The sequence below is a fragment of the Triticum urartu genome, chromosome 5 (genome assembly GCF_003073215.2).
Source record: "Triticum urartu cultivar G1812 chromosome 5, Tu2.1, whole genome shotgun sequence".
Taxonomy (NCBI): domain Eukaryota; kingdom Viridiplantae; phylum Streptophyta; class Magnoliopsida; order Poales; family Poaceae; genus Triticum; species Triticum urartu.
Window position 1 is genome coordinate 109,198,448 of NC_053026.1, and position 9,460 is coordinate 109,207,907.

The 9,460-nt window shown below is 47.5% G+C and overlaps 1 protein-coding gene across 1 annotated transcript; it reads right to left on the reverse strand.

The window, feature by feature from the left end:
- Positions 1-390: 390 nt before the first annotated feature.
- Positions 391-1,378, reverse strand: LOC125555747 (CASP-like protein 4C1). The gene is made up of 2 exons (XM_048718602.1): positions 1,024-1,378; positions 391-895 (listed from the first exon to the last, which is right to left on the reverse strand). Exons 1-2 carry the CDS (start codon positions 1,330-1,332, stop codon positions 656-658), a joined length of 549 nt encoding a protein of 182 aa, XP_048574559.1. The 5' UTR covers positions 1,333-1,378; the 3' UTR covers positions 391-655.
- Between the last annotated feature and the right edge of the window lie 8,082 nt (positions 1,379-9,460).

Sequence of the window (9,460 nt, forward strand, 5' to 3'; positions counted from 1 at the left end):
ATGGCACTTCGAGAAGGCGTTATTTTTGCACAACTATGAGGCTTCTCGCACGTGGTGATGAAAGTGGATTGCTTAGAGGTTGTTAACCTTTGATCTTCGCGTTATAATTCTTGATCAATTGTGGCATCTATCTTAGATGAAATAGAGGGAAAATCAGCAAGTTTTAGTTTTTCTGTTAGACATGTCCCAAGGATGGTAACAGTGTGGCGGAACTTTGTGCTAAGCAGGCACGTTCCTTGTTGGTTTCCTGGCCACACGAACGTTCATCCTTTCTTATTACAGCTTCAGGGCTAATTGTAATCGAATGTAATTACCGATGAAGCTCCCCAAATTCTCGGCAAAAAAATCCCCAGAAAAAAAAGAACGAGGGTGAGTCCCACCGGCCAGATATAGCAAACCCAAAATGAAAAAACACACTCGTCATGCACCTCCTATGTTTCACTGGTATATCCCGCAGAATCTTGCGTACACATCACACACATCCATCTAATATTGTCGAGCTAATCAAGCGTAGTGCATACTGTAATAATCACCCCACCGATCGATCAAAACCACCGAAGAATCGAAGTGCTCTGGCTAGCCGCACTCCGATCAGTTCATCGCACGAGTAGCTACTACGTACGGAAAGTATGCTCCATGGCCCCACGCGCGCCGGTCAATACGGGGAGGAGGCCCCCGCCGGGAGCCGGGAACCGGTGGCGAGGAAGCGGACAAGCCGGAACCCCGTCGCGAGCGCCGCCAGCGCCAGGAAAGCGAACGCCGCGAACCCGAGCCCCACGGCGATGTCGCCCTGCAGGCACGCCGTGCTGCTGATATTCCGCTCCTGGACTCCGCCGCACAACGCCGCTTCCCGCGCCGCCGCCGCCGCCGCTGCCAGCGCCATGTACCCGAAACCCTGCAGCGCACGCACACACGATCGAATGAACAACTCCGAAATTAGTTAACCAACTCCATGTGTGTGATCGATCGACCAGATGCAACTTGCGTGTAATTACAGCAAGTAGGCGCTGGTTAATTGGTTACCTGGTCGTGGCCGAAGTCGAACCAGAGCTGCAAGGCCTCCGGGAGCAGCGTGGCGCCCTTGGCCACCTCCCACGCCGCCGCGGCGACCTCGAACACCGAGTATACCGCCACGATCGCGTTCGCCGCCAGCAGGAACCTGAACGGCGCCAGCCGCAGCACGGCGCCGTCCGTCGCCGCGAACACCGCCGCCGCGAGGCTAAAGCACAGCGCCGCCACCCGCAGCACCAGGAGGAGCGTCCCCAGCCGCCTCGACTCCTTCCTCCGTCCCCCCGCCGCCGCCTGATCCCCGTTACGCAGCGGCGACGCCATCCGAACACCCTCAGCTCAGCTCATCCGACGGTGACTGGGCGTCCTGAGCTGGGCACGTAGCCTCCTCCCGGCTTTATAGACGGCCTGTGATCACGGGAGAGGCGAGCCTTAGGCGCCGACGTGGCGGAGCGTGGGACCCACACGGCAGGCTCGGATGAGCCAAAGGTTGTGTAAAGCCGAGCTGCCATGGCCAGGTGTGGCGAGGTGTTAGGTGTGGACATGTGAGTGAATTAATGGCGCCATCAATGTGGACTGTTCGGAGCTTGTGATGCTATCTAATTTTCCACTTGAGCACCGCCACACGTACGAACGATCCAACAAATTCCCTCTGGTCCCATTTTCGGACACGGATTCTTCTTCACTTTCCATAGCAAAACGAGCTGGTTTGCCTGACGTTCATGCCGAAATCCCGTGAAACTTCTGGGCTGTAAAATTATGGAGATTGTTGATAAGCACTCTTAGAAGCATGTTGTATCCTAAAGCACACAAATAAAGACAACATGCATGAAATTGAGATACTTTCAGGGATGTAAACCGGGTCCTGTTTAAATCCCGTTTAAGCTCACTTATTGTCTAGCAGTTCAATAAAGTTTATTCTCTGTGGAAAATGAACTATCAAGTTAGCAAAAACTAACTAAATGAAAGTTGCGGGTGCCGTTTATTTGCCCTTTAAATCACTAGATACTTCCACCGATTCATACTAATTGTCGCTGAGTTAGTACGTGTTATTATTTCCTAGATTCTTCTACAGAAGCCAAAAAAAAAAACCTTTCGATGCTCTCCACGTACTTGAGGAGAGAAGAAGAGAGAATGTGCATGTAATACATGAAAATATCTACTAGTGCGCTGTTTGAGAATTCATGATTCTATAAACATGAAAATGAAAAATAAGATTTGGATGTCATGGCGTCCTGGAAATCAAAGCACATGAATTTGCAGCCATGACACATTAGATGATCTTCCCCAAAAATATATTTAGAAGGTGCATGCAAAGACAGGAAAAAATAATATGGCCCTAAGAGCATCTCCCTGAAAATCCCTAAAACGGGATACCCTAAAACAATTGTAGGGTCAACGTCTAACAACTTTTAGGGATTATAGTGTGCTTCGCTCTACCAGAATCCCGAAATCACAGTCCTTCCTTTTCTTTTTCTTCAATTCCGGGGGCAACTTATATAGCATCAACAACACCTTAGGAGTGATCGTGCGATCGGGTATGGGCCATTTGATGGAAATCTAATGGTACAAATCACGTGAGGTGAAGAGGTGGTAGACATTTTAACAAGCCACCTCAACATAAATGAATATTGCACGCTTAGCCCCCCTTGTCGTGGCCCCCTACTTCCAGGCCCAACCTCTTATCTCTCTTTCACGTGCACCAACGTGGGCTGTCGGAAAGCACCCGCCTATTCTTCCAATGCGCGCCACTGGCCTAGCCAAATAAGCTGCACCGAGCCTCACCGGGCTAGAGCCGGCTTTCCGAAGTCTCACTTCTTGTAGATCTGTCGGCTCCAAATTCCGTTGCTTCCGTCTCCAGCCAATTCAGATCCCACATCGTCTTATCGCACTCCCCCACTGTAACAGTGTCAGGTCTTCCTCCAAGCTACCATGAAGTCCCGGGCACATGCCTCCATTGGATATGGCGGCCCGAGCACCTTGGCACCAAATTCGTCTACTACTCCACTTGGTGCTCCTCACTCGTCAGCTAGTTCATTTTGTTCCACATCATGTTCCCTTTGTTCATTAATGTTAGCATGAGAACCTTGCCTTTTTTACACGTTATCAAGTGATACTTTCTTATCTATACATGTCCTAACGAATTTGTAGGCAACAAATCTTCCTTTGGTGCACTGGTCTCATAAAATCTTCTTCTCTTTTGTACATATCTTGTGGATCTGTGTAGGAAGAGCATTTGATTTTTGTTGTCCAGTACAGCCTTATGTACAAAATATAGTTTGCAAACAAGAATTAACTAATGTACCAAAAGTGGAGATGAATGAAATGTCTCATTTTTGTTGTTGTTCATTTTGCTCCAATGAATTATACCAAGGAAAAAAGTAATGATGTACCATAAGGATTTGTGTCGGTGTACCAAATCTACTTATTCCATTACACAATTTGAAATTAAAATTTGTTCCCAAATCTACATATTCTGAACATAAAAAGAAATCTACATAATGGTTTTAGTACATTCATATTTTATACAATTTTGTAATTTATTTTCTAAATATGTTTTTGTAAGGTATACACAACATTAGTCATAAAACATAATATAATTTGTAGAAGTTTTAAACAAGGCCAAATGGAGAGTGATGATAAGAGTACTAAATTTTCAAATGACAAGAGTTCTAATGTGAGATATACTATCAGTCCCACCAAGGGAGGCGGAACTGTGTGTATTTCAGGGGGAGGGGGCACTTGAAGAATTTTGCAGTGCTTGGATTGAAGAAATTGGAGTCATTTGCCCTCCTCCACTAGCCACCAATGCTTGATTTGCACCATTTATATTCTCTCTGTTCATATGAATCCATGCAAACCATTTCCACATTACCACTGTGACCTTCTCCAAAACACTAAACCCAAGTAAACCGGCTCTATTGCATTTTTTGTTGTTGAAGTAGTTGTGTTCTCTCCCATTGCATTGACAATGCACATACATAAATGCCTTCCCATATGGAAGTGTCTCCTAACTTGATAAACGACATGCTTTTGCTTGTTTCTCTCATCCATCTCTATAGGCAAAAGTGTCACCATGTCCAAATCTTCATCACCATCATGAAAGTCATCGACATCCTCCTCTAACAGTGAATGTTCAAAATACTCCTATTTAAGCAAATGGCATTGAACATCATCAAATTTGCAATCTAATTCATGTTGTTTCAATTATGAGAGAGAGAGAGAGAGAATCGAGCGTGAGATTTTTACAACAACCTTTTCGGTGGTGGTGGCATTGTCTAGCACAAACATTGTGGGGAGGACGGAGGCACGGCTACCGAACTTTGGCAGTGAAAAGCAAGTCTACGCTTGGGAAAATGCAGGGAAGTGCTCGGGTGCATGGAGGAGGGCAGCAGTTACGTGTGTGGCTCTGCCCGAGCAACATGGCGAAGGGCTCGTGACTCAGATGGAGCTCCTCTAGGAGGAGCTCATGTTGCTGCGGTGGAGCTAGCTATGCCGACACACTCGAGCTCGGGGAGGCGGTAAAGAGCAGGGGGAGGCGCATGATAACGGTGCTGGCCACATGGGAAGGGGTGGGGATGATTCTGCGATAGCAGGGAGAGGGGCGATGGTAGGTGTAGCAGGGCTTGAGGGTGGCCGATGACGGTCGGAGGGCACAGAGGCACGATTGCTCGCCACATGTAGTCAGAGGATCTTCTTTTCCTCCCACAAAGGCTGGGAAATATACACAAATCACATTGGGGTGTCTTTTACCCTATAGTTTGGATCAGAAGACGGCGGTGTTCTTATCAAACCTAAACATTGTATGATATGATCTTAGATAGAGAATCTGCTAGGATGCGCTTAAAAAATTGGCAGTGTTATACAGATGGTAATGGATAATGATTCTGCTAGACATGCTCTAACCTTTTACTACCAGGTATCTTAGGAAGTATAAGTGTAGAAAGTGAACCATTGTAAATTTTGGTGAGCTCATTCCTTTAAGAGCATGACTAATGTATAGCAACAGTTGGCTATAGCATATTGATATGTTATCTATAAGCAATGTAATAACCAACATGTATAACTAATGTAGTAGCCAATGTACTAGTAGTTTTTTTTAGAAAAGGAGGACGACCCCCGGCCTCTGCATCTGGACGATGCATACAACCACTTTATTAATTATTGACACAAGACCGTACAGAGTCATACAACAATAAGACTAAAGCCACCAAACTAAGCAACAACTGTCGCTATCCCTATCCAGTTGATGTAGGGGCGCTGAAAGTCTGGGCCTAATACCAAACAGACCACGCAGCCAAACCTAAACATCTAAAGGCTTGAGGTCCCACCCAGGACGCCTGCCGGGTATGGGCACCCACTAGTCCGGCATGCTTCTCAACCAGGACCCTTGCCGGGTATGAGACCACCGCAGCCACCTGCCATGAATTCATCTTCAGAGCTGTACTGCTGCATCAACCTTGGCCGGTCCAACTGCCTCCGACGCCACCATGACGCCAGGCAGCGTCACCCTCCTACGCGAGTCCATCTCCGCTCATCATGCGTCGAGTCTCCACTGCGCCACGCCGCCGAGATCCGCCGTCATCAATGAAGCAGATGAAACACCGCTCCTCCTCTTGTCCCCTCCAACCAGCACTCGCTCCAAAACGATGCCCCCATGAGGGAGAACGATACCGATAGCATCATCATCGTCCGATCCGGTAGACCCAGATCTAGGGTTTCCCCCGGAACTTCCCGATCAGGTTGATGAGACCTGCAACGACGATGCCTCCAGAAAGAAACGACGTCTGAGACGCCGCCATCATCCGCCAAGACCACAGTCTCGCGTGATTTTCATCGGAAGCCATGTCTTCCCGACCTCGTGGCTGGCTGGAACCGAACGGAACCTCGCCACGAAGACATATGTTGCCGTCGGTACTCCGGCGGAGATCCGGCATCTCCTCACCGGTCCCTCCACACGCCGCCGGTCGGCAAAAGGCCTCCCCGCGACGGATCCAAACGGGGCGTTGGATCCGCAGTAGTCGTCGTCACCATCATGAGCAGGACAGCCCACCTCGCCGGATGGGGTACTGCCACCACCGTCGTCCATGCAGGGCCGCCGCTCCGCCGGCGATGGTGCTCGGGCCCCCGCTGCACAGCCCGGATACTCCGTCCTAGCCGCCGCCATTGGATCTCATGAGAAGGGCCGCCCCGCCGCCTCAGATGGGATCCGCCGCCTCCCCCCGCCTAGGACCTTTGGCACCGGGCCCGCCGCCACCGCGGCCCACGCCAGCAGCAGCGGCGGCAGGAGGGGGTGGAGGGAGAGGTGCTGGCGGCGCTAGGGTTGGGGCCCCTGGCGTCGCCCGGGGGGAGGCGACGCAAGGGGTGCGAGGGGATGTGTTACGAGAAAATACAACTTTATTATCAAATGACTCATCTTACATTCTCACAAAGTTTCTTGGAACCCGTGATACAGCCAGTTGTAACCCGTGTTTCTTCTCTCTCCTCTTCTCTATCCTCCAACTCAGTAAAATATAATATTTAAAGTCTTATAGCCCGTCTGCGTCACCTTACTATACTTGCTCTAATTTGTAGCCATTTCGCCATGCCTTTTTTTTTGAAAATACATGATTCTAAAAAATGTCATGAATTAGCTTCTAGGAAATCAAAGCACAAGAATTTGCAGCCAGAACTCATCAGATACTCTGCAGTAGTAGTAGTTAGCTACGAGAAAGTACTACTTTATTATCAAATGACTCATCTTACATTCTCACAAAGTTTCTTGGAACCCGTGATACAGCCGGTTGTAACCCGTGTTTCTTCTCTCTCCTCTTCTCTATCCTCCAACTGAGTAAAATATAATATTTAAAGTCTTATAGCCCGTCTGCGTCACCTTACTATACTTGCTCTAATTTGCAGCCATTTCACATGCCTTTTTTTTTGAAAATACATGATTCTAAAAAATGTCATGAATTAGCTTCTAGGAAATCAAAGCACAAGAATTTGCAGCCAGAACTCATCAGATACTCTGCAGAAATTCTAGAATTTTTTTTCCAGTAAACTTCTAGAGCTCTATTTCAGAAGATCATGTAATGCAGTAGAACCGTACAGTGTTGCGCGCGCATGCATGCCTGTCGTCGACGGTTTGAGGCGGAGCTACCACCTGCCGATCACGGCCAACGATGGCCCCTTCATTTATCTTTAGCTTCTACACGTCTCAGTTTTTCCTACTGCAATCATCGTCACCCCAACCCCATAATACTCATCGCCCGTCGACGAAACGTCAGTGCGACTGCCATCTCAGCGCGTACGGCGCACACGTCGCCACCTACGTACCTAACAATCGAATGTTGAATGAAGGAAATAAAACCAGCGTACGGGACTAAGGACAGGCGTCAATGCGTGAGAAGGACGTTGCATGGCTTGACACACCAAGATCATGGGCCATGACGACGTGACAGCGCCTACTAATTAAATTTAAAGCCTAATCCACCGCAATTGCTGCATGCCGCCCATGTCCGGCCCGTCCCCCGTATGATTGGAGTCGGTACGTGTGATCGGAATGGCGCGCCAGAGCTGCGGCGTGATCCCCGCGGACTCGCGTGTGAGCTAATCAGCTAAAGCAGCAGCCGATCGAGTGCCGTGGGCCGTGGCATAATTGGAAGAGAAAATACCTAAACTCACAGCAATGTCAAGTCATCCGGTGGAGCGTCACAAAGACGTAAAAGGTTACGTGTGTGAAAGGTGCTAGCAAGTCGTGTTGCTAGCCTTTTCTTTCATGTCGTTAAGCTAGTCGAGTGCCAAAGCCGCTGGTGCGCCCACATGGTTGGAGTGTGAACTCAGATACGTTGCGGACTAGCCTCGATGCACACCAACAAAGAAGCTCGATTGGATTGGCTGGCCCACTGCTCTGACGGCTCGCTTGACCTGGAGGCCACGTCCAGGGCCCAGCTATAAACGCGTGAGGACTCCGCCCCTAAACGAAGAAACAACACGTACATTCTAATCACCGTCCCCTCGTTTTTTTAACACAGTAGACACAAACGCTCATACATACATTCATACACTCATTCTTATAAACACACACACATCTTACCTCTATGAACATATTTGAAAGACTGAGCCGACATATCATTTTAAGATTTACGAAGTCATTATAGGCGCCTCGTTGTCGACGCTCCTCCCACTGAAAGCGCATCGCTAGAAATTTGGAATAAATCCAGAAATGATGCGAGCATTAGGACTTGAACCCTGATGGGCTGGGGATATCACTATTACTCTAACCATCTAACCACAGGTTGGTTTGCCACCGCCCCCTCGTTTTGAACACAGAATATTATGAAGGTAATATTTTCAATCGCCCAAGGGGGAGTATAAAGCAATTTGAAGCCGGTTGGCTCAAAGAAGAGACAATGTTTGAGATTGTACGTACAACATGGGGGAAAGCAAAGGTTTTGAGTATTGGGCTAACTCTTGCTGAACGTACAAGGGCGGTGAAGGCGGACTTGCATATCTGGGACCGTGACATTCTGAAGGGACCAAAAAAAGAATTAACAAATTGAAAAAAAGAGTTAGAGAAATTACGAAGGGGACTTATGAATGCGGATTCACAAGCGCAGCAGAAGGAGATTTTTGTCCTTATTGAGAAAAAAATTGAAACAAGAGGAGATTTACTGGATACAACATGGTCGTGCAAATTGGTTATTGCATGGTGACTGTAACACTTCTTTCTTCCATAACGCGGCGACGACAGAAAGAAGAAAAACCAAATTAACAAATTGCTTCATGATAATGGTGTTTGGTTACAAGGAACGGAGATGAAAGAATACATTCTGGGGTATTTTTCAAAACTTTTCACCTCAGAAGTAACCCAACCAAATCAGGAGGTTCTATCTCTTGTCCAAAAAATAACAGAAGAAATGAATAATGCTCTTCTCGCCCCGTATACGGCCGAGGAGGTTCAACAGGCCCTTTTCGACATTGGAGATTTAAAAGCGCCGGGTCCAGATGGCCTCCATGCTATTTTTTTTATAAAAGATTCTGGTCTATGTTGGGGGATGATTTGACTGAAGAGGTTCTCCAGGTGGTGAATACATGCTCTATACCGGAGGGGTGGAATGATACTGCAATTGTAATGATCCCTAAGGTTAATTCTCCAGAAAAGGTAACTCAGTTTAGACCAATTGTCTTGTGCAATGTGGTGTATAATGTTATTTAAAAAATAATTGCTTCCCGTTTGAATATAATCCTATCAGATATTATCAGCCCAACTCAGAGCGCTTTTGTTCCTGGAAGAATGATTACTGACAATATTTTAGTGGCACATGAATGCTTTCATACAATAAAGAGAAAAGGGCTGGCAAAGAGGGTTTGTGTGCTATCAAACTAGACATGCATAAGGCATATGATCGAGTGGAGTGGTCTTTTTTGAAGGAAATTATGTTGAAGTTGGGATTTCAAGAAAACTAGGTGA

What these genes read in the sequence shown, in the direction of transcription:
- LOC125555747 (XM_048718602.1), bottom strand. Translation starts at nt 1,332, where the DNA reads ATGGCGTCGCCGCTGCGTAACGGGGATCAGGCGGCGGCGGGGGGACGG. An exon ending in TCGACTTCGGCCACGACCAG is followed by an intron (nt 896 to 1,023) that starts GTAACCAATTAA and finishes CGTGCGCTGCAG; the next exon opens with GGTTTCGGGTACATGGCGCT.